Source organism: Geosmithia morbida (genome assembly GCF_012550715.1).
Source record: "Geosmithia morbida isolate 1262 chromosome Unknown scaffold_18, whole genome shotgun sequence".
Classification (NCBI taxonomy): domain Eukaryota; kingdom Fungi; phylum Ascomycota; class Sordariomycetes; order Hypocreales; family Bionectriaceae; genus Geosmithia; species Geosmithia morbida.
This window is the reverse complement of record NW_023336205.1, coordinates 209,509-232,737: the sequence shown is the minus strand read 5'-3', so window position 1 is coordinate 232,737 and position 23,229 is coordinate 209,509. Positions and strand designations below refer to the sequence as shown.

General features: G+C 53.5%; 9 protein-coding genes across 9 annotated transcripts; 5 read left to right on the top strand and 4 right to left on the bottom strand.

Moving 5' to 3' along the window:
• Positions 1–675: 675 nt before the first annotated feature.
• GMORB2_3442 (Protein of unknown function (DUF2408)) lies at positions 676–2,328 on the top strand (the record flags this gene model as incomplete). Its single annotated transcript, XM_035465418.1, has 5 exons — positions 676–892; positions 961–1,364; positions 1,415–1,617; positions 1,677–2,076; positions 2,170–2,328. The coding sequence occupies 5 exons, from the start codon at positions 676–678 to the stop codon at positions 2,326–2,328; spliced, it is 1,383 nt and encodes a 460-aa protein (XP_035318683.1).
• A 264-nt stretch (positions 2,329–2,592) lies between these two features.
• Positions 2,593–3,190, bottom strand: GMORB2_3441 (uncharacterized protein; the record flags this gene model as incomplete). Its single annotated transcript, XM_035465417.1, has 3 exons — positions 2,593–2,643; positions 2,715–3,000; positions 3,060–3,190. The coding sequence occupies 3 exons, from the start codon at positions 3,188–3,190 to the stop codon at positions 2,593–2,595; spliced, it is 468 nt and encodes a 155-aa protein (XP_035318682.1).
• Positions 3,191–3,976: 786 nt separating this feature from the next.
• Positions 3,977–5,164, bottom strand: GMORB2_3440 (alcohol dehydrogenase, propanol-preferring; the record flags this gene model as incomplete). Its single annotated transcript, XM_035465416.1, has 3 exons — positions 3,977–4,876; positions 4,937–4,985; positions 5,046–5,164. 3 exons carry the CDS (start codon positions 5,162–5,164, stop codon positions 3,977–3,979), a joined length of 1,068 nt encoding a protein of 355 aa, XP_035318681.1.
• A 3,020-nt stretch (positions 5,165–8,184) lies between these two features.
• GMORB2_3439 (uncharacterized protein) lies at positions 8,185–9,008 on the top strand (the record flags this gene model as incomplete). Its single annotated transcript, XM_035465415.1, has 2 exons — positions 8,185–8,416; positions 8,494–9,008. The coding sequence occupies 2 exons, from the start codon at positions 8,185–8,187 to the stop codon at positions 9,006–9,008; spliced, it is 747 nt and encodes a 248-aa protein (XP_035318680.1).
• A 658-nt stretch (positions 9,009–9,666) lies between these two features.
• Positions 9,667–11,121, top strand: GMORB2_3438 (tyrosyl-tRNA synthetase; the record flags this gene model as incomplete). Its single annotated transcript, XM_035465414.1, has 4 exons — positions 9,667–10,284; positions 10,383–10,449; positions 10,519–10,760; positions 10,852–11,121. Coding segments are annotated over 4 exons (1,197 nt in total), but the record flags the coding sequence as incomplete, so codon positions are not given.
• A 343-nt stretch (positions 11,122–11,464) lies between these two features.
• Positions 11,465–13,138, bottom strand: GMORB2_3437 (oxalate---CoA ligase; the record flags this gene model as incomplete). Its single annotated transcript, XM_035465413.1, has 3 exons — positions 11,465–12,441; positions 12,498–12,559; positions 12,621–13,138. 3 exons carry the CDS (start codon positions 13,136–13,138, stop codon positions 11,465–11,467), a joined length of 1,557 nt encoding a protein of 518 aa, XP_035318678.1.
• A 1,103-nt stretch (positions 13,139–14,241) lies between these two features.
• Positions 14,242–16,644, top strand: GMORB2_3436 (formin-binding protein 1; the record flags this gene model as incomplete). Its single annotated transcript, XM_035465412.1, has 3 exons — positions 14,242–14,286; positions 14,355–16,182; positions 16,250–16,644. The coding sequence occupies 3 exons, from the start codon at positions 14,242–14,244 to the stop codon at positions 16,642–16,644; spliced, it is 2,268 nt and encodes a 755-aa protein (XP_035318677.1).
• A 1,059-nt stretch (positions 16,645–17,703) lies between these two features.
• GMORB2_3435 (BRLZ protein) lies at positions 17,704–18,972 on the bottom strand (the record flags this gene model as incomplete). The annotated part of the gene is made up of 1 exon (XM_035465411.1): positions 17,704–18,972. One exon carries the CDS (start codon positions 18,970–18,972, stop codon positions 17,704–17,706), a length of 1,269 nt encoding a protein of 422 aa, XP_035318676.1.
• Positions 18,973–21,456: 2,484 nt separating this feature from the next.
• Positions 21,457–23,181, top strand: GMORB2_3434 (Major Facilitator Superfamily; the record flags this gene model as incomplete). Its single annotated transcript, XM_035465410.1, has 2 exons — positions 21,457–22,545; positions 22,603–23,181. 2 exons carry the CDS (start codon positions 21,457–21,459, stop codon positions 23,179–23,181), a joined length of 1,668 nt encoding a protein of 555 aa, XP_035318675.1.
• Between the last annotated feature and the right edge of the window lie 48 nt (positions 23,182–23,229).

The following is a 23,229-nucleotide window of genomic DNA, read 5'->3' as shown; positions in this document are numbered from 1 at the left end:
ATTGCTCGCCGCTCGTAGTGCAGCCTGCGGTTTGCGGCTTGCCAGTTGATTCCCCATCCCACCAAAGCTACGGAATGCTCCGTATAGATACGAGTAGATTGGTATCAATACAGATAGTAGTAGAGGCCCAACAGGGGTAACTCCCCCCCCCCGCCGCCCATCAACTCCAAGGGAAGACCACCTAAAGGGAAGAAAGAAGAAAGTAACCCCACCATGAAATCATCACCCGCCCGCATAAGCTGTCCCAACCGCCGACGGTACCGTGTTTATCACCATTCTAGCCCTCGTCACTGACAAAACATCAATCTCGCATTACATTACCCCACGTTGTTCGTCGGACTGTTACTGCTCCTTGAAAAAACCCTTGCCGCAAGAACATTCGTTCTCAACAATCTGCACTCTCTCGCTGGTGCATGCATATTTCCTCGTTTGGCCTGGTTGCGTCATCATCCTGGCGGCTTACTTCTGAAACCGCCGCAACCGGTTGACTGTTTTTTTCCCCTCGAACATTGGTAACAACGTCCACAGCGGTAGTGCAAAGACGTACATACAGAGAACAACTCATTTTTCCTTTAACCGGTGTTGTCGACTCCGCTTATAACGCCCATCTTCCGACATTCCTAGTTCTTGCGAGCACGACAAACTCCCCCTGTCTCCCTCTCGAGATTTGCCGCCATGGAGACACCTGCAGTTCCGATTCCACAAGAGCCCCGGGAGCGGGCCATCATGGACCGTCTATCTACGATCAGGGACCAGCTTCTCCTCATGAAGCGTGACCGAACGACTTACATTCGGAGCCAGGATGTCATTCCGCTCTACGATCAGACCATCGAGCAGGTCAAGGAACTGAACATGATTCGGGAAGAGACGGGCAACAAGGAGGAGACCAGAGGTTTGTGGCGCGACCAGGTCGACCTATTCCCTCTACGTCTCATCTACATGCTGACTTGTTGTGTACAGTCGACAGAGTTATGGAGAGCTGCTTCCAGCTCCTGTCCCTATTCTACCTGACCATAGGTCGAAACAACGAGGCTCCCGCCGTGTACGCTCTCACATCAACCATCCGACGCCTCCTCGACCACCTCACAGAGGTTGAGCTCTACTCGGCTAAGGACCTCGACAGCATGAGCGCCACGCTCCAGAGTCTCTCCAAGACCATCAGCCAGGCTAGGATGGGCGACGGCTCCGAGGCCCACCATTCCCCCTACCTTCCCGAGCTGGTGACCAAGCGCGTCCAGCGTTGTCAGCAGGTCACTGAGACACTCCAGAAGAGGCTCGAAAGGTTTGGTGACTGCCTACTCGATACGTATGAGAAGTTGATTTCGATACTGCGCTCGATATCGCTAGCCAACACAAAGGCCAACGTCAGTGGACCCATTTTTTTCTTTCCCCGCCTCGTCTCGTCAAGAAAAAGTGGCGTGGTGCTAACATCAAGCGATTTGGTATCCAGTTTTCCGTATCCGAAGTAGAGAAGCTCCGCAAGCAGCTCCTCGATCTGGGGGAGAAACGAATAGATGGAAAGTTTTGCAACAAAGACGGCTCGATGCCCCCTGGCTCCGAGGAGGTGTCAGAGCTGTACGAGCGTTGTCTTCAATGGTCGGACATGGTTCTCGAGAGGTGAGCCCTTCCTAGCCTATTTTCCCTTGTACGTAGTACTGTTACTGACAGCATAACAGGAAGGGACAAGCCCCGGACAACTGGAAACAGGCCTACAACACACTTGTCGGCATTCGCAACGAACTTGAGAAGCTATCGCTGACGCAGGCCTGGTCCCTCCGCGAGACAGACCTGTACGACTACCAACGCCAGCTTGACAAGATTGACGAGAGCCGGCAAGGTGGCAATTTTTACGACGAAAAGGGCCGGCCGGCTGATCTCTGGACCCAGAGGACCATGCTCTACCTCATCCGCCGGAGCTACGCGTACATTTACCAGCTCATGATCTCATCAGAGCCCGTGTCGGAAGCTCTCCTGCCCGTGTACAATCAACTGCGGACGCTGAAGCGATGCCTGCGCGAGGTCAAGGATAATGGCGGTGTCTCGTCGGTGCGCGAGCTTTATCCTTACAGCATGAAGGTTTGTCTCTTTTCTCTCTCTCCCACTTTCCCTCTTCTTTCTTCTCCCTCCCCTCTTCTCAAACACAAAACCCCTGCTAACTGACATCATCAGCTTAACTCGCTGGATAACATGAGGGTTGACGGGAAATTTGTCGTAAATGGCGACATACCAGAGGGCCAAGGAAGCGTGAGCGAGTTGTTGGCAGAGTGCTTTGAGTTGAACTATGAGCTACAGTTGGCAGCAGTGGCGAGTTCCGAGGCTGAGAAGTGAGAAGTTCACTTTTTTCTTTTAACGAGTTCTATTCCCTTCTTTCCTTTGTTTTTTTCCTCCCGAAACAAAGTTCAAGTCTTGAGAGATTGCAGGCTATGCAAGGGATAAGTGGTGCTTGAGCTTCATAAGGAAGGGTTAGACGCAGCTACTCGATGATACCAGGTTTATTGCTGAAAATGTTTTATGTCTTGATATATAAGGTCAACTTGTTCTTCGCTGTGATAGGTACAATATCAAAGGTCATGTATGGTCTCCATGGGATACCTAGATGGTAGACGTAGTCTTCCAAGCCGATTTAAAAGGGTAAATTTGGACCTGTCGCCGTTAGCCAAGGGTATACTTGCGGTAGAGTTGAAAGAGTTCTGGGAATAGCGAGTATGTAGTACCTTTTCGAAATCCCACACGTCAGCCTTAGCATACACATCGTTCCGAAGCATCTCAAGGATCTCCTCCTTGGACTCTGCGTTGACAACCAGGGCACTGCCCAGGAAATCGAGGCTGGAGGGGTCATCGTCCTTTGGAACACTTTTCAGCAGGGCGCCTATTTCAGTCTCTCTCGCGTTAGCTTTATCTCTATTTTCCTCTCGGCTGGGAGGGGGGGCAATCCGTAACGAACCGCCTAGCTTCCAACTTCCATCCTTGACATGCGGGACCATGCCTTTCATGTGCGAGCTACAGAGGGTGTTCAGTTATCATGGGTCTAGCGAAGAAGGGAAGAGGCTGAATCTTACGGACGAGCCTCGAGACGTCGCGGGAGTGCATCAGCCTTGTCAGGTAGAATGACGAGAAAGTCGAATTTGCGTGGCATGGACATGGTGCGCGTGGTTGAGAAGAAGCGTTTAGATGTGAGACGGGTGGCCATGATGACGTTGTTTGTGTATGATGGAGGAAGTGAGGTTGGAGATTGATTACGCTATCAAGGGAATTCCATAGCCGGCTGCATGATTCACAGGGCGGTGTTGACATGAGGCGCGCCCTTTGGACAGACAACACATGTGTTCCCTACGCCTTTTTAAATAAAAAAAATGTGAGCATGGACCACTTTTTGATAAGCCGAATGAGGAGAGTATCATCATCTGATCAACAAAGACGTATTCCAGTTACATATTGATTAGAGTATTAGCACCGGTTTCAATTGAATCGCTTTCATCGAGTGTGCATCATGTCTAGCTTCAGTGGAGTCTTTCTACCCTACGATGTGGGATTGATCTTCCTTGGCTAGCGGCACCTCGGCATTGGCATATCCTACCATGGATTGGGGATTGGGAAATGTCAGATTGGATAGTTCCATCTGATTCTGTCAATGGGCTCTGTTAGTAGATACCGGGGAGCATTTTTGACCAACTTTCCCCATACTACCCATCATCATCACATTGTTCTAGTGCGGTAACGACGGTTTGGCCATCAGGGCATAGTTATAATACTCGTTTACAACGGAAGGAGCCACCATTTATAGGGGCTCCTTCCCCAGTCTAATGTTCTCGCTTGAAGCACAGCAAATAATGTATCAATCACCATCGTCACCGCCACCGTCACTAACATCTCACATTTGACATTTCTGTTGAAGAAGAAAACCAAAACACTACTGAATTACAAATGCACAAGCGTGCGAGACTTGGTAAATCACATGCCTCCAGGAACGCTCAGCTCATATCTCCAGAACCACCCTGCCGCGAATCTTACCAGCCGTCATCTCCTCAAACGTCTTGCCCAGCTCCTCCATTGGACGTACGGTATAGTGCGTCTTGACGAGGCCACGACTAGCCATGTCCAAGATCTCGACGGCCTCTCGCCTATTACCGACAGCGCTGCCCACAATGTTGAACTGTCTGAAAACCATGATAACGGGGAAAGCCTTGGCAACAGGGATGGGGGTGCCATCGGGAATACCCACACAGACGAGCGTGCCGTTGAACTTGAGGAGGTCCATGGCGCTGGCGTAGGCGTCGTTGCTAGCATTACAGACAATGACGGAGGCCACGCCCTGGCCATTCGTGTGCGAGAGCACCGTCTTCGGCACGTCTTCATCTTTGATGTCAACAAACTTCTCGGCACCGCACTCGATGATGAGCTTCTCCTTGAAGGCCATATCCAGACCTAACATGCGAAATCCCATGGCCTTGCCGACCTGCAGCGCCAGGTGGCCCAGACCGCCTCCCGCGCCGCTGACGGCCACCCAGTCTCCTGGTTGGGCTCGACTCTTGCGCAGTGCAGAGTACACGGTCAAGCCGCCGCACAGCATGGGCGCCGCCATAGCGCTGTCGAGACCGTCAGGGATGGGCGTCACGTAGTGCAGCGGTGCCAGGACGTACTCCTGGAAGGTTCCCGGGCACGAGTACCCAGATATCTGCAAATTTTTGCACTGCGCATCGGCCCCAGCCATACATGGGTCGCAGTTTAGACACGCAGATGCAACCCACTTGATGCCCACGCGTGCGCCTAGCTCGAGATGCGACTTGTCGCACGATGGGCCGAACTTGACAATGATCCCAACACCTTCGTGTCCGCCGACTTGCGCGTCGGTTGGCAATGGGGGGAGGACCGGCCACTGTGCACATGTTAGTGGGCAGTATAACTAGTGTGTTCAGAGTTTGAGTGGGAGGCCAACAGCATTGAGCATGACGCTGAGGTCAGAGTGGCAGACGCCCGAGTGGGAGCTAGCGGTCTTCTGTCAGAACGAAATCCTGAAGCCAACAATCTGCCAATTGCAGTCTTACATCTTGATGAGAACCTCTCCAGGACCCGGATTAGGCGTGTCAACCTCTACCATCTTGGTCGACACACTGCCAGGCTTGTCATATATCATAGCCTGGTGCTTCTTTGGGATTGAAGCCATGGCTGTGATATGGATGTGTCACTGATTTATTTGTCTTTGTGTATGCTGACTCTGAACGCAATAGTCGAATGAGTCTCAGAGATGATCAAGAAAGAAGGAAATCGAGGGCGAGAGGAGCCAGAACTCAACCCTTTTGAACATCTGCCCAGCGCGGGGTGTTCCAGTTCGGCAACACACCCGCGGCTCCGAGGTTCAGGATGCCATCACCCTATGGGAAGCTATCTTTTCCCTATTCCCTAGAAATGCTAAGTTTCGGCCTGCAATAAAAGAGGGAGGAGAAGCTATGATTGCTGGAGCTCAATATCGTGTAGCCAACGTGTGACGAGGCCATGGTCTGTGAGGGGAAGTTGCATCATCAGAAGGTGTTTCTAGGTGGAACCTCCCCGCCTTGCTCCTTCAGGCTCGCACTGCCAACTCTAATCAAGTCACAGACTCCAGTTTGTTTCCACTTACTCTGGAGAAGGAAGGGGGGGAGGGCGAAGGTCCGCCACTGAGGCCGTCCCTCGGCCCCACGAAATCCAGAGGACGGTATGGGGGCAAAGGGTAGTAGGCTGTTGTGGGGGAGGAGCCATGTGCGTATCTCAGTTAGATTCGACTTTGCGGGGTGTAAATCCAGACAGCCAATGGCGCATGGGGAGGATATAACATGGGGAAGGGGACAGAGGGAATGTTGGCTCAAGTTTATGTACCGAGATATTGATTTCAATAGCTCTCCTACTCTGTTCATCTTCATGAATTCTCACCCATTCGATCGATGCCTTTGGCTCTTGAGCATAGTAGTATCATGACCACAACGGCCCGTGGTGCGGGGCTGGAGCCGGGACTGGGTCTAACATCGGGCAAGTGTCTATCTAATTGGACACGAAATGGGTCGCAGGAAACCTTTTTCCTTGTTGGATGCCGTAAAAAGAGCAAAGATTACAAGTAGTATTGGAGTGTGACCTGAATGTGCCATAGACAAGTATACTCAGTATCCTGTATAGAGAATTCAAATAATGGACTGTGGGCTCTCTTTCCACTTTACAAGTTGATACGAGAAGTATCACGGAATCCGGTCTGCACAAATTATTGTTGCTTGCAAGACATCTACTTGCATGAGTAAATACGGTGAATAAAGTGAATTTTTTACGTGTCGTAAAGAATACAAGGAGATGGAACAGAAGAGGAAAGCGAATGCCTTGGAAGGGAAGAGTGAAGAAACAAGAAGAACAGGCAGAGATAAGGGAAATGTGGCAAGGAGGGAAAAAGAGAAATGAGGAAGGTGCGCTTGCAAAATTTGGGGAGGTGCGTCCGTCGCATGAATTTCCTGTCATCTGCTCTTTTTCTTCCTCAAATTGCAAACCCCTTTGTTCCTCCATCCTAATAGCGTCCAGTCAGTTTTGAATAAAACGGAACACTCACTACGAGTAGATGGGGAGCGACCGACCGACAGCGCAGCTACCTGTTTACCCTGAAACCTGGCATAAGGATACATCGTCATCGCCGTCAGCTTGTCAGTGCAAGGAAAGTCATCGCCAGGCTGATCTACGACCATGGGAGCGATGGATGGCGATGTCGTTGCCCTCAACGTCATGGCTTCATCGCAGCAGGGACACCGATCAGTGATGACCAGACTACTCCGTATTACAACGTACGAGGATCAGCAAGTGATACTCGTATTGTGAAGGCGGATACGACAAGAGTAGAATCTTACCTCACCCCACCTCCCATGATCGGCCGACCAGGCTGCCCTGCCATATTACAGAAGGGTTACCCTCATTGCAAGTTGAAGAGAACAATCACCAATCTCCATATTCGTCGTGGCTTTTGTTTCGTATCTTTCTTTTTTTCTAGGTTATGTATTTCCGAAGACTGTGGGAAGGATGCGAGATCCACAATTTATTATTATTCTACGAGTATTACAGGTTACGCATTACAGATTACGTTGTATCGATATTACTCCGTACTTGTTAATACCAAGTGTTATGACGAGGAGATACTTGCTAGTAAGTCACGTACCAGGCAACCCATGTTACAAGCCAGAATATCAGAGCTGACTTGTGTGTGTTTGTGTGTCACATCCAAGGTTCCTCGGTTCGTTCGATGCGTTTATTGGAGGCTGGGAACTTTCTTGGGTGAACAAGTGACACCGACGATCCGCGACGGGGACCAGAGGGTCCTGGGGGTGGATGAGCCAATTGGACGGTTGATCTTCGAAACCCCCTGACTGGGAGGCCCCTCTTGAGTTTTTAGGACTCCTGATGGCGACCATTCACGAGGCTTTTCCAACTTCCCAGGCTTACTCAACGTGTGGTCCCCTGGCTGTTTGGCCCCAGCAATGGCCCCAGCGAAGGATCTTGCGACTCTCTGGAGTCTAATCTGTACAGATTACCATGACTCAATTGGGAAGGTCGGGACTACCACACAGACTAATAATACTACTAGATACAAACAAACCCACGAGTAGTACAAGGTGGTTGGGTTCAGCATCGTCACACTATTTCTTGTCGTGTCCCGAATCTCTGCCACCCAGTCCGCCACCAGCAAAGCCTTGGGTAAGAGACACGTTGCGTTGAAGGGCCCAATTGCCCATCCACCCTCAGAGTCTTACCGTCAAGATCCTCGCCTTAAGGGGCCCTTGAGTCTTGAAATGCCTCTGTTTCAACGTCCTAACCGACCTGCTGCATCTGGCATTCCAAAGCTCTCGGCTTCATGACCTCACCACGCTGTATGTTTCATCCTTGGGAATCCATCGGGCTGCTTGTGGCAATAGAAGATCCCCGATTGTTTCCTTCCTTGGTGCTGACCGAGTATATTACTATATTCCTACCCACAGGACAAATGGAGTATTACACGAGTGCGGCGTGCATGCAGGTCCAGCTCTGCGCAGTGACAGCCCATCCATCACAAAAGCCCTTCGTCGTCCCCTCAACTCGTCAACTCGTATTCTTCTTGATCTAGCCCATTTGTTTACTCTTGAACCCAGGAAGACGCGACAGGCGAAAGAAAAAGAGAATAACATCATCTACCAATCTACCACCATGACTCCCGTCCAGAAGTACATGCTCCCCATCATGGCGGCCGTTGCGGCCGTCCATGCCGCCGACATTGGCAGCGCCCTCCCCGATTGTGCCGTCGACTGCGTCAACACGGCCGTTGATGAGAACTCAACCTGCAATGCCTCTGACAATACCTGCATCTGCGCCGACAAGTACTCGCTCAAGCTCCACAGCCAGACTTGCATGAAGGAGAACTGCTCCGACGCCGACTATGGTAAAGTCGCCCTCTAGCTGGGAAAACCACCCGGGGGAGCCTACTCGGAGCAGAACAACGGATATTAACGCACGCAGGCACCGCCATGCTCGCATACGACACCTTCTGCAACTCTCTCGGCGGCGGTGGCGGCGAGTCCTCCACCACCGAGAAGGCCGCTCCGTCTATCACTTCCACCACCTCGGCTGAGACCAGCGAGACGACCTCGCAGGAAGCTGCTCCCTCTACTGCCGACAGGGCCTCTGCGACTACTACGACCTCGTCCACTGACGAGCCCAGGATGTCCGTCCCGGAGGGTACCACCTACCACATCACCAACTCTAAGTCGTCCACTGAGACACCCGAGCCTACGTCCGGCACTCCCTCGGGAACTCCCTCTGCCACGACGGCCACCACCACTGGCTCGGACGGAGCTCCCACAACCATCACCTCGACCACCGCTGCCAACCCCAGCGACAGCCCCTCCAGCTCCGGAACTGAGGAGCCTTCCACATCCCCCTCTGACCCTCCGGATGGTGTTGGCTCCCGTCTTGGTGTCAGCATTGCTGCTGCCATTGGTGGTCTCATGGCTGTCGCCTATGTCACTCTGTAAAGGACAGAGAGAGGTCTGACATGAGGAGCATTGTAGAGCGCTAGTCAAACCCTTTTTGGCATACATTTCCTCCTTCTTGGTCCGTCCTTCGCTGAAATATGCAGAAATTTGAACGTACATATTGAAAAAATAGAAGCTGAGCAATACAGAATAGGTAGCAATTTTTCCTTTCTTACAGCATTTGTCCTTGTGCGGTCTTGTGACTGTTTGAGACCTGGTAGGAAAGTGTGGGATGTCTTTACCCATGGAGCCTGTAGACGTTATTGCTCAAAGTGATGCCCCACACATGTATTATGAACACAAGAGTGATCAGGAGATGAAGAGAAAAAAAAGATCTGGGAATAACAAAAATAGACAAAAAAAGTGAGAAAAAAAAGACAGCGACTGATATCACTGTTAGTATGATGTGTGGTAGTTGAGCGGAATCACTAACTTCCGATTCCGGCGGGGCAAAAAGTGACTCCGATGGTGGGATGGTGGGATGGTGGGGGAAACCGAGTGACTCAGGGTTCTGTGCAGGAACACGACGATTTCCATTGAGAGAGGGGTTAGTACTACGAGAATATCGTGCACGAAGACGAAAGACCCGAAGCAAATAAAGACGAACACAAACAAAACGGAAATCGAAGAACGAAGAAAAACGAGACCCCGCCAAAGCATGTCGTCCCTCACGGCAGACGAGCGCCTGGCGCTCATAAGGGAGAACCTAGCGGAGATGCTTAACCCGGAGATCATCGAGAAGATTGTGCGCGAGGGTGGCAGCCCGAGGGTGTACTGGGGCACCGCGACGACGGGCCGCCCCCACTGCGGCTACATGGTGCCGACGATCAAGATCGCGCAGCTCCTGGCGGCCGGGTGCGAGGTCACGGTGCTGCTGGCCGACATCCACGGCTTCCTGGACAACCTGAAGGCGCCGATCGAGCTGGTGGCTAGCCGGGCCGAGTACTACCGGTTCGTCATCACGTCGCTGCTCAAGGCCATGGGCGTATCAGTCGACAGGCTGCGCTTCGTGCTGGGGAGCTCCTACCAGAAGAACCCCGAGTACGTCATGGACCTGTACAAGATCTGCTCCCTCGTCAGCGAGCACGACGCCAAGAGGGCCGGCGCAGAGGTCGTCAAGCAGTCGGACAATGCGCCGCTCAGCGGCCTGCTCTACCCGGCCCTTCAAGTCCTCGACGAGGAGCACCTCAATGTCGACGCGCAGCTCGGCGGTGTGGATCAGCGCAAGCTGTTTGTCGCTGCTACTGAATGGCTTCCCAAGCTGGGATACAGGCTGGTGGGTTCTCTGCTCCCTCTCCCTTTCCCTCTCCCTTCTTCTTCCTCTTCTCTCTTTATTCTTGCTGGCAGGATCTTTACTGACACTTCCAATTGCAGCGCGCCCATCTTCTCAACGCCATGGTTCCCGGTCTTCAGGGAAGCAAAATGAGCTCCAGCGATGAGAGTTTGTCTCCCCCCTCCCCCATGTTCCTTTCGAACAGGCGACTGACTTGTGTCTGTGTAAACCTATTAGACAGCAAGATTGACCTCCTCGACACTCCTGATGCTGTCCTGAAAAAGGTCCGCAAGGCCGTCGCTGCTCCCAAGGAGGTCGAGGGTAACGGCGTCCTGGCCCTGGTCGAATATGTCCTCCTTCCCCGTTCAGAGCTCAAGACCGGAACCCGCCAGTTTGTCGTCGAGCGTGAACGTGACGGCCTCGAGCCTCTGGTCTACAGTGATATCAAGCAGGTTCACGAAGATTACAGGAATGATGTGGTATGTTCTTCTCCGCCCTCTTTTTATACGTAATGTATAACGTATACCTATTACGGAAGATGTCAGAGTACTGATACACAATCCCTCCCAGCTCACTCCTCAACTCCTCAAACCCGCCGTGGCCAAGGGTCTCAGCGAAATCATGGAACCCATCCAGGCCGACTTCACTTCGTCAAAGGAGTGGCAGGACATCACTGAAAAGGCCTACCCTCCCCCCCCTGAGCCCATCAAGAAGAAGAAGATCAAGGACAAGGGCTCCAGGCACCCCGGTGCCGGTGCTAACAAGCCCGCTGCCGGCAATGCCAAGCCAGACGAGGCCAAGCCTGTCGAGGGGGAGGCCAAGACTGAGGAGGTGCCCATTCGGTGAGATGGTCGTTACGAAGCAGCTCAAAACTAAAAAGTAAACAGAAATCAGTATAAACTAGGGGAAATCAAATGAAAAGTATGGCGATTCAAAAAGTTACAAACAAGAGCACAGAATCTCTGTAACGCAGTGACAATCGATTTAGGGGACTAAGATATCTTCTCTAGCACGGAATAATTCCCAGCGTTTCGTTGTTTAACCTCTGGTATCCATGACAACACAAGTACAGCCTTATTTACAAGATGACGGTCACTCGAATATATATTTAATTGGAAACTACATGCTGTATACTGTAAAGTTCCATGTCTTCGTACTGTCCCAGCGTATTCTGAACAGATACCTACAGCTTCGCCTTGGGCGTTTCGCTCTTGGACATGGTCTCGGCAACTATACGTCTTTGAACCTTACCCGTCGCCGTCTTGGGCATGACATCGGTAAAGTAGACCTTCTTGGGCACCTTGAACTTGACCAGCTTCTCGGCCACCCAGCCCTTGAGCTCGTCGGCCGTGACGCGATCCCCTCCTGCCTTGGGGACGACGGCCACGCCAATGTCCTGGCCGTACATGTCGTCGGGGATGGCGAAGCTGACTGCCTCGGCCACACCCGGGTGGCGCGAGAGGACATTGTCCAGTTCGATCGGGCTGATCTTCTCGCCGCCCTTGTTGATGAGCTCCTTGATGCGGCCCGTGATGATCACGTAGCCGTCCTCGTCGAGGCGTCCCTGGTCGCCCGTGCGGAAGAAGCCTTCCGGTGTAAAGGAGGAGGCATTGGCCGCGTCATTGTTGAGGTAGCCTGACGTGACGTTCTCGCCGCGCACGCATATCTCACCCTCTGTGCCGCGGGCGAGCTCGGTGCCGGCTTCGTTGAGAATGCGCACCTCGACACCCTGCCCGATACCCACGCTTCCAGGCTTGCGCTGGCCAGGAGGCAGGGGGTTGGATGTCATCTGGTGGGAGGCTTCGGTCATGGCGTAGGCCTCGAGCACGGGGGCATTGTACGTCTTCTCCAGCTCGTGGAAGACAGTGGGAGGAAGCGGGCTGGAGCACGAGCGGATGAAGCGGATCGAAGGCTTGGGCTCAGGTGGAGGGTTCTTGAGCAAGATCTGATGGATTGTAGGCACGGCCGTGTACCAGTTGGCCTTGTGCGCGCCAAAGTCCTGCCAGAAGTCCGAGGCCGAGAACTTGGCGGGGACAACCATGGAGCCGCCAGTGTATAGAGGCGCCAGGAGGCCGCAAAGAAGGCCGTGTACGTGGAAGAGGGGCATGACGAGCATTGTACGATCGGCAGCCGTAAGCTGGTATGTCTTCTTTATGTTGTCTGGAGGGATATGTCAGCATGGTCACGAGAGAGGAAGGCCGGTGCCCGCAGCTTACCCATGGTTCGTGTGAGGTTTCGGTGTGTGAGAGGGACAACCTTGGGACGCGATGTCGTGCCACTGATTTTCAACATTAGATTTGAAGGTCCATGCGATTCTCTAAGGACAGACTTTGACTCACCTCGTGTGCAGAATCAGAGCGACATCGTCGGGCTGGGCCTGGAGGACATTCTCCTTCTTACCCGCAAGCTTGCCCAAGTGTTTGACATCGAGGGCAACCTCCCCCTTGGCCTCATCCCAGTAGCACTCGGCCACGGCAGCGTTAAACTTGCGGGCGGCCTTGACGCTGGGCGCATCGGCGGCCCACGCACCGCGGGGCACCAGGACGATGGCACTGTCGACATCCTCGATGTAGAACTCGAATTCGTCCTGCTTGTAGGCCGGGTTGAGGGGGGCGGCGATGGCACGCTGCCACGAGGCAGCTAGGAAGGCGACGATAAACTCCCATGAGTTGACGAGGGCCATGGATACGGGGACGGCACGGGTGACGCCCAGACCAGCCAGCTGTTTCTGGAATCGCGTGACCTGGGAGGCGAGGGACGAGTATGTAACGGTGAGGGCCTTTGGCTTGGATGGCACAATGACCGCCGTGGACCCGGGCTCGCCATTGATGGCTGTTTGGAGCGTGAGGGCAGTCATGATGGCCAATGTCTCTGCTGGAGTCCGGAGGATGAGGTTGATCGATTCAAAGGCCGCAGTTTGGAACGGGGGAAATTTCAAGGTGTTGACTGTTAGACTTTAGTCTGCGATGGCGTCAGCAACTTGGCAGTGGGGCTCGATGTTGCGTTGTATGATAGGGAGTAATATCCGGGAGCACTTTCTCGTACGGGTCCTCATGCGTTAGTACTGGTTTGACTCTTCAGAGTTATTCAGGCCCAGTGAATTGTTTGTTTAGGATGCCTTGAGAAGTAATATATATACGGAATCATCTAGGAGGGAATCAGATCCGCTTCCCCGGCTGGCTGGCAGTGCTGATGACGTTCAAAGTCCACAATGGGCCGATTATCGGCGGATCCCGCATCCATTGTCGGTTAGTTGGTGCGTCTCCGAGCATGGATGCCACGCGGACTCGACATCGTTGAATGTTACTATGATTCCCCATAGATGCAGTACAGGCCGTGATGCTGAAGGGTCAAGATGCGTATGTCGTGTAATACGACTATCACGAGCATCGATGTATGGTGTTGATCTTGTCTCACTTCCATGTGATTCGATAACAGTCTACGGAGTAATATATTAATGTACACACGTAAAGAGCAAAGGGGCAGGTGCGGCTAGCGCTGCTCCTTCTTCGAAACAGAGTAGTATTATTACGTCTCAATAATATTCCAGAAGTAGAGCTGTCAGCCCCCTGTAAGCGGCTGCAAGAACCTGTAATCCAACGCAGGGTCAGTCCTACAGCACATGTAAGTCCCCTATAAAGGTACATGACTCTCCGCTATAAGCCACAGGATATAGGGCACCTTGCGCTATAAACTCTCACTCGGGTGCTAATATCACGCGTCACCTTTTCTTGGCCGCCTTCCTTCACTTCCCCGCCATCAGCATCGCCATCCTTGAACCACGTCCTACGTCTGTCTTGACTATAGTGGCAGTGCCAACTATCACCAGCTGTCTTGTTGCTCTCGCCCCCCTACAGCTCAATTTGCGTCGCTTTCGTCGCATTTCGGTTCATGCGTCTCCAGATATACATTCGGCCCCCCCGGTACATGAGTGTTCCCCCGAACTAGCTGTTGCCCGTCATGGCCGAGGTGGACGTCGTGCCCACCTTTGGCGTCGAACTCAAGGTGTGTGTGCCTGGCCTGTCGTCTCTCATGTCCTTGCTCCCTCTTCTTCCGCTGACATGCCCGATTAGGATGGTTTCAAGCTCGCTAGCGCCTGGGCTGGCCATGGGATTGCCTGGCTAGATGAGATTCAACAATTCTACCGCGAACGAGCCGCCATCGAAAAGGAGTACAGTGCCAAGCTGTCTACTCTGGCGAAGAAGTACTTCGAGAAAAAGAACAGGAAGATATCAATACTCAGTGTCGGCGACACACCATCCATGACACCGGGATCGCTCGAAAGGTTTGATATCTTTCCCCTCCTGCCGCCTCTCCACCCGCCTCTGCTAACCTCCATCCCCCTCCCGTCCTGCAGCGCCTCCCTGACCACATGGTCCACACAGCTTACCACCCTCGAGTCCCGAGCCGCCGCGCACGATACCTTTGGAAACAATCTCATCACCCAGGTTGCGGACCCTCTCAAGTTCTACGGTGGACGTTACGAAGAGCTACGTAAGCAGCACATCGACTACGCTGAAAAGCTCGAGCGCGAACGCGAGAGTTCCTATGCCGACTTGCGTAAGGCTAAGGGCAAGTACGATGCCGCCTGCCAGGAAGTCGAAGCCCGCCGCAAGAAGTCCGAGTCGCACTATGACAAAGCCAAAGCACAGAGTGCATACCAGCAGCAGGTCTTTGAGATGAACAATGCCAAAAACTCATACCTCATTGCTATTACCGTCACCAATAGCCTCAAGAATAAATACTACCACGAATATGTCCCCGAGCTCATGGACAGCCTCCAAGACCTCAATGAGTTTCGTGTACTCAAACTCAATGGGCTCTGGGAGCTGGCCACCGGGCTTGAGAGCCACCTCATGAAGACGAGCCAAGACATGATGGATAACTTAATCATCGAGATCAAGCGCAACAGCCCTCATCTCGACTCCATGATGTACATGCGCCACAACATGGACTCATTTAGCGAGCCGCCCGACAAGACGTTTGAGCCCAGCCCAGTCTGGCACGACGACGGCGCCATGATTACGGACGAGATGGCAATTATTTATCTCCGCAACCTTCTGGGCAAGTCCAAGTCGTCGCTTGGGGACCTCAAGCGCGACGTTGACAAGAAGCGCCGTGACGTTGAGTCGGCGAGGCGCGTCAAGCAGCGCGTACGGGAGGGCACCGAGAAGAAGGACGAGGTGGAGGTAGTCCGGACCCTCTTCAACCTACAGGAGGACCTCCACAGCGTCGATCGCAAGCGATTGACGGCCGAGGTTGAGACTTCCACCATCACCACGATAGTCGGCGACGTCACGCTGGGTGCCAAGAACCATAATTTCAAGAGCCAGACTTTTAAGATACCGACAAACTGCGACCTCTGCGGTGAACGCATATGGGGCCTCAGTGCCAAAGGCTTCGACTGCCGTGACTGCGGCTACACCTGCCACAACAAGTGTGAGATGAAGGTGCCTGCCGATTGCCCGGGTGAGCAGAACAAGGACGAGCGCAAGAAGCTCAAGGCTCAGCGCCAGTCGGCGGCCAACAAGCTGCTTGCCCCCGTCGCATCCCAGTCCACCTTGAACGTATCGGACGGACCGGAGCTGTCGCGTTCCAACACGACCAACACGATGAACTCGTTGAGTTCACGGGAAGCTCAGAATTCATCGGCAAACGCACACCTGAACCCCCCAGAAGAGGCGGCGCCGAGAGTGAGCATCTCATCAGTCACGAGCGGTGGCGCGCCCAAGCGACGGATCATGGCCCCCCCTCCCGCTGCATACATAACCGGCGGACCCCCGTTGAATGGCGGATCGAAGGAGGAGAAGCGCGGCAAGATGCTGTATGCTTTTGAGGGCGGCGGTGACGGCGAGCTGGCGGTAGGCGAGGGCCGTGATATAACTATGATTGAAGAAGATGGTGAGCAAACATCCATATCTCGAATTTTTTATTTATACGGATCGGTACTAACACGTTTCTTTTGTAGACGGTTCCGGCTGGATCAAGGTCCGCGCTGGCGCAAAGGAAGGTCTCGTGCCGGCAGCCTACGCCGACTGGACGCCAGTGCCGGCAGCACCCCCGGTCGTGCCCATGGCGACGCGGCCGGTATCGACATATTCAACATCGACTACGTCGTCTACAGCCACAAGCACCCCAAAGAAGAAGCAGGGACCGGCCGTGGCGCCCAAGAGGGGTGCCCGCAAGCTGCGGTACGTCGAAGCGCTGTACGGGTACACTGCGCAGAGTGAATCGGAGCACACCATGGAGGAAGGGGAGAGGTTCGTACTGGTTAAAGATGACAGCGGAGATGGGTGGGTAGAGGTGGAAAAGGCAGGAGTTACAGCCAGTGTGCCGGCTAATTACGTACAGATTGTGCCGTGATCTTGTTAGTGAAGCATGCCCTCTTTTCGCTTTTTTCTTTCGTTTGATATTTCAAAATTTTTTTTTCTGCATAGGTAAGATGACGATGGGGGGTGGGGGGAACAAAAAAGCAACAGTTCGTATGTTTGGTAGTTGTTATGTATAGACTTTGTCAAGCATTTTTCTTTCCGTTCAATTCTGATTCTGACCTTGTGTTCTCTGTAATCCTGAATTTGTTCGGGAGAGAAAGGCAAACGTTTCCCTTCCCGAACCCTCTTATCATATTGGTGGTGATGGTATAGTTTCTCCTTCTGGATTATGTTTTGGCATGGCGAGGCTGCAGTAATGATGTATTGGTGACATTAAAAATAGTGTTGATATTCGAGCAGGGAGGAAAGATATGTCTATAGTACAATTACATGAAGGAGGATAATAATAACTCGCAAGCATCCTCAAAGGGATGGCAACAAGGGCAATACCTCTTGAATAGAAAAACACAACAGCAAGACCAATGAATCCCGTCCGTTTCTTTCCCTTCACCTTTTCTTCTCCTTTTTAGGGTGGAGCCCCCCTTTTTTTTTGTTCCGTCTTACCAAAAACCATAGTTAGGGGTTTTTCTTTGAAAAGGAAAAACCTCCAAACCCGATATGACGATATGAGAATGAGATGAAAATGAAAAGTGTACACAACCTGCTCTGAAGATTTGCGAGACAGATAGAGAGACGTTTGTTTTTGGTTGTTTTGTTGTTGTTTGCTTAAGATGGGAGATTCGGTAAAGGGAAAAGAGAGCCGTGACGGTATTGCTGTCCCTTTGGTGAAACCATAACATAAAAAAACGCCCAGCTATATATCTTGCGTTGAATAACCGAGTTCTATCTCGTAACAGAGAGGGGCATATTCTTTTTTTGTTTGTTTCTTTGTTTGTTGTTGTTGTTGTTGTTGTTGTTGTTGTTGTTGTCGTCATTGTTGTAAGTGGTGGCGAATATGTCGTGAGTCGTGTCATGGGCAGAGAGGATGGAGGATGAAAAAAAGGGGGAGGGGGGGAGGGAGGGGGGAAGAAGGGGGGAAAGACATGTAGGGTTAAATGAGTTGAGCCGTGGGCCCATTGAGAGAAGTATGCGACAGACCGTGGCGTAGAGCATCCTGCAGCTCGGCAATCTGGGCCATCATGGCCAGAGAGTGATGCGACTGCTGGTCCATCTCGGCCTTGAGCTTGTCATTCTCCTCGCGGACGCGCTTGATCTCTTCGCGCAGCACCATCATCTCGTCCATGTCGGTGGCGGGGACGGCACCTCCGAAGACGTCGCCGCCGCCGCTGCCGGAGTCTTCACGTGACCGACGTTTGCGCTTCACGCCCGATTTCTCACTCTCGTTGTCGTCGTGCGACTCGGCAGAGTCCATGGCCCCGAGCATGGCGTTGGTGACACTGTTGCCGCCGGGGGGTGTCTCCCCGGGGTTGTTGGCGGTGTGGACGCGTCGGAGGTGCTCGTTTAGGTTCTCGAGACGGGAGAAGCCCTTGCCCGTGTGGCGCTTGCAGTTGGTATGGGGGCAGTTGACCGTCTTCTTCGGGCCGCCATGTTTGCCGTGGACTTCACGCTCGTGTCGTAGTAGGCCACCCGAGTAGGTGAAGCCGGGGAGGCTCTCGCAGCCTTCGACGAGGCATCGGTACGGTCGCTCGTGCTTGTCCATGTGTTTGCTGGGGAAGCACCAGTCGTTAGCGTGGGATGGGGGCAGGGGGATTGGGTCGGACGGGACGTAAACATACTTCCACTCGCACTTGCGCGAAAAGGAGCGCACTTCTTCCTTGCAGTCGTGTAGGGGGCAGTGGAACTTGCCGTCGGCCTGCTTGACGGCTTCGCGGTCGGGTTTCGACATGGTCTTTGAGCGCGAAGACGACGACGGGGGCTGCGGCGAGTCCCCGCCGCCACCCATGGCCACCGTCATAGGAGATTCGGGCTTGACCGTCAACACGTTGTTGCTGCTGTCGTTGTCAGGCACGTCGTTGGCGTCGTCGTGCATCCCTTGAGGGGGCTCCTGCATCGTCGTCGTCTGCATAGGGAGCTGTATGGGCGATGAGAAGCCTGTGGGGTCGAGGTCCAGCCTCGACGGGTCGTCGTCGACGACGCCGGTGTTGTGGTCGCCCATGATGCCGCTCTGGTCGTCGTGATCGCCCATGATGCCGTCCCGGTCATCCGGGAGCATGCCGGCCGCCCCAGCTGTGTAGTGGCTCAGGTGCTCGGCCACATCGCTGTCCGTGTACCGGTGGTCGGCGCCGTGGTCGTGCTCATCTCCGATGGGGGGGTATGTGCCCTCGTGCATGAAGCTCCGGGGCTCGTAGGCGACGCTCATGATGGTCTCTATCTCCTCTCCGTCTATGGTGATTCGGAGTATTTTGCTGGTTCTGTTCGGGGATGGGGGGACGTGCCCCTCGGGGGTAAAGATGATCGCAGTCAGGATTCTGGGGGACGCGGGAGTGGCGGCTTAGGCTGGGAGTAGGCGGCTGGGTGATTCTGTTTGTCCTTTCTTTCGTCGTCTCGGGGTGATTAAAATGGTAAAAAGGGTAGGGAATAAAAGAAGACCAAAGTTGCGCCGGTCGCGGAGTGATTTGTTGATTTGTATTATTCGGCGGTTTGTTTTGTTGTACAGAGGTTGTTGTTTGTGGTGGTGGTAGATGCGATGCAGCGCAATCCAAAAATGGACTTGCACCGACTTTGGAACGCTTGATGACGGTATTGGCGATGATGCAGAAATCACGGTTCGCGATCTGGGACGTGATGCTGGCCTGAAAAATATGGTATGAATGATCGAAGGCAGACACGGATTTTTGAGGGAATAGTGCTCTTTAACTATTAGTCATGCATTGGGAGGAGGTATAGGTCACGTGCAGCCTATCGTCGCACAGGTCACGTGTGTTGCTCCGACTCTCGGTACCAATCTGCGAGTACTCCGTTTCTTCAACTTCTTGTCAACTTCATCCGAGGCTAGGCACATCGATTAAAATTGATCCTATCACTACTTCTTCACGAAGTACAAATTCGCCAACACTCCCCCCCCCCCGAATGCCTCCATGCACAAAGCCCCCGCCGTATCTGTTAGAAACACCGGGCATATAATAACATTACTTGTGCAGATTAATCTGTACACAGTCTCTACAGGTGCATTTGACAGCAGGCATCCCGGTCAGCCGCACGACGCCAGTCTTGGCGTGACTCATTGGACGATATCACTCCTTCTCCACTTCCTTGCAAGGCTTCAATTGGAAGTTGGGTGTGACCGGCACTGACTGCGGCTCATTGGAGCAGAACGACTCCTCGTCTACTCTCGTACACCTCGGCGGCTGCCTCTTCTAGGACCAGCGTACCTCGTGCGCCTGCCATACTGGTGCCATCTTGCATTATTGACAGCCCATGTTCTACCGTATGTTTCCCATCCCGGGAAGACGGCTATTATCCGGCGACCATAGGCCATTATATCATACGGTCATGTGCTTGTCTTGAATACGTTGTAACATGATCGATGCCACCATGTTGAAAACGAGAAGGAATAAAAAAGCATGGCGGAGTAGGAAATGTTTCCTTGAATAGTCCCTTTCAAAAACGTGGCTGCTGCCTTGACCATTGTCACGTGTAGTCAGTCATGATGTGGCCTACGCACCAACGCCCCCGACACAGTCCTTTTTAATCTGCCCTTCTTTCCCAGATCGTCTACCCCTTTTTGCTTTTGCTGTGTCTTGTCGCATCACTCAGTCCTCTACCACCTCCTGTCTCAGCTACTGTTGAGCACCTCTAAAGGACTGTGATATTTTTTTTTTTTTTTTTTTTTTTGGGGGGGGGGGGGAGGCATGTTCTTTGGCCTCTCCGTGACGAGTCTGGGCTGCTTCCAGTTCAATGCTTTCCATTTCGGGCAACTACTGCGCCAACTTAAGGGCATTATCTCCAGCCATGCAGACCTCGTTCTACATTGTGTGTATAACGTCTGTACAGACAGCGGAAAGCCCAATATCATCAAGCAGATTGGCTTTCAAGAAGGGCCGGATCCCGAATTGCGCCTCGGGACATGCCATGGAGATGTTATATAAACTCCCACGCGGACATAGCGACATAAAGAGGCTGATCTCTTCTTACTCAATGTTTCTGAACAGTGCAGCATCAGCCGTGAATCGCAATATAACAGGGAAACATTACTGTATAGCCTCGATTTCACGGCAATATCTGTCCCAAGTTTGGTGTTCGTTTTGTCCGAGCCAGATTCCTGCTTGGTCATATCTTGCGACACATGACTATGTATTGCCCTGGAAATCTACGAGTTTCAAGAGAAGCACCCATGAACGACGACCTGCCCAACTCATTACTCGTACTTAAAGATACGGTTTTTATGGGAAGGGAGAAAGAGGGGATAGATAGAAATGTGCTATTGCCGTTAGGGGATGAGCCCAATCTATCGATTTCCATTATGAGACGATATCCACACGCCTGTGGCGCCGCCAGCTCACACTGTACCACTTTCCCCAAATACAGCACGTCAAGGCAGTGCGAAATCGATACTTGGAATACAGTAAGGATCCGCTCAGTGAGAAAATATTTGCCATTTATGGCTGAAGTCCCATCATCTTGACTTCTTCTCATCCATCCTAACGCTACGACAAGTATTATCGTCATAGGACTTCCCCCCCTGGATACATAGAAAAAGAGGAACTCTTTTTTACCTTTCTCACACCCCTGGTGATTACCTACTACCGGTAGTCCGAAGGTTTAAGGGTGAGGGGGGAGAAGGAAGGCGTCACGGCCCAGAACCAGCTTGTCGCATTGCACCTCCGTTGCTTCAAAGCTCAGTATGGCCCAGCTTCCAGAATCGGGGGGCAAGTCCAAGCAGGCTGTCAGTGGCAGCACGCAGTCGGAACGGATGTCTTCATCCGATGACCAGATAGATCGCGAGGCCGTCATGCCCAGGCAGGGTGGCGGCGACGGAGAGGAGGAGCAAGAAGACTATGACATAGAGACGGTGGAGAGAGTATACAGGAAGCTGGACCGACGCATCATCCCGCCGTTCTGGATCTTGTATTTCCTCTGCTCGGCCATCCGATCGAACATTGGCATCGCGCAGACCATGAACGCCGACGTGGGGCACGACCTCATGTCAGTTCTGGGCCTGACGGCACGGGACACGTCGACGGCCTTGGCCCTTTTCTACGTCTCTTACGTCATATTCGACTGCCCTTCCAACCTGGTCATGAGCAGGCTGAGCCCGCGCGTGTGGATGGCCCGCATCGTGTTTGCCACGGGTCTCGTGGGTGCCTGCTTCGCCGCTGCCCAGGCTGCGTGGAGCATCAAGCTGCTGCGCTTCCTGCTCGGCGTCGTCATCGCGGGAATGTGGCCGGGCATGTCGTACTACCTCACACTCTTCTACCCGCCGTCGCGCACGGGCAAGCGAATCGGCATGTACTTTACGGCGTCGCAAGTCTCGGCTGCCGTCGTCGGGCTCGTGTCTGCCGGCTTTCAGCTCATGGATGGCGCTATGGGCATCGTCGGCTTCCGATGGATGTTCCTCGTCTATGGGGTTATTGCCATCGGCCTCAGCTTCGTCCTCTTGTGGTGGCTACCTGAGAGACCCCTCGCGCCTGGACAGGCCAGGGAGAAGTCGTGGTCTTCGCGATTCCTGCCCCCAACCCCCGAGGCACTGACTGGCTACGACGCCATTGTCCACTACCACGATCTCAAGCGTGTGTACCATTCTCGCCCTTGGTCCGCCAAGGACCTTCTTCTCGTCTTCCTGGACTGGCGTATCTGGCCCCTCACCATCATGTACTTTGGCGTCGTGGGCGTCGGTATCGGCACCCAGATGTACGGGTCTGTCATCATCGCCAGCATCCAGCCGGACGCCAGCGATGTTACAATCAGCCTGCTCTTTGCGCCCATCTGGATCGTATGCATTCCCCTTCCCTCTCTCTTCAGCTTTTTTGAGCCAAACTAACATGTGCAGATGGACCTCATCGCCATCCTCATCTTTATGCCCATCTCTGACCGCTTCCACGAGCACCGTGCTCTCATCTTTTCAGGTGCCACCTGCATTCAGATTGCCGGTCTGCTTCTGTCGACTTTCGCGACCAGCAACGGCTGGGCCCGGTACGGCGGCCTCCTGATGGTGGGCTTTGGCCTGGGCCCCACGGTGCCCAACTGCATGGCGTGGAGCAACCAGATATTCCAGAAGCGTCATGGCGAGGTCGGCGTCGCCGCCGCCTCGGCGCTCGTTTCCGGGCTGGGTAACCTGGGCAGCGTCACCACCACATACGCCCTGTACACGGGGTGGCCAGAGGATGCCGCACCAGGCCCGCACCAGTACCGCCGCAGCAACCTGACCATGATTGGCATCCTGGTTGCCAGCATCCTCAGCTCGTTCGTCATGGTGGCCCTGCTCAAGATCCTCGGCAACCCGCCCAGCAACAAACTACGGGAGCAGCAGCATCAGCAGAGCGGTGGGGAGCTCGAGGACGGTGCGGCGAGGCGGGAGCTCCAGCAGCGCGGCTTTGGAAAGTCGCTCCGACCGGCAGCTGCCAAGTAAATCGGTCAGTCGGGCCTTTTGATTGGTTTCGGGGCAGGCTCTGAGGAG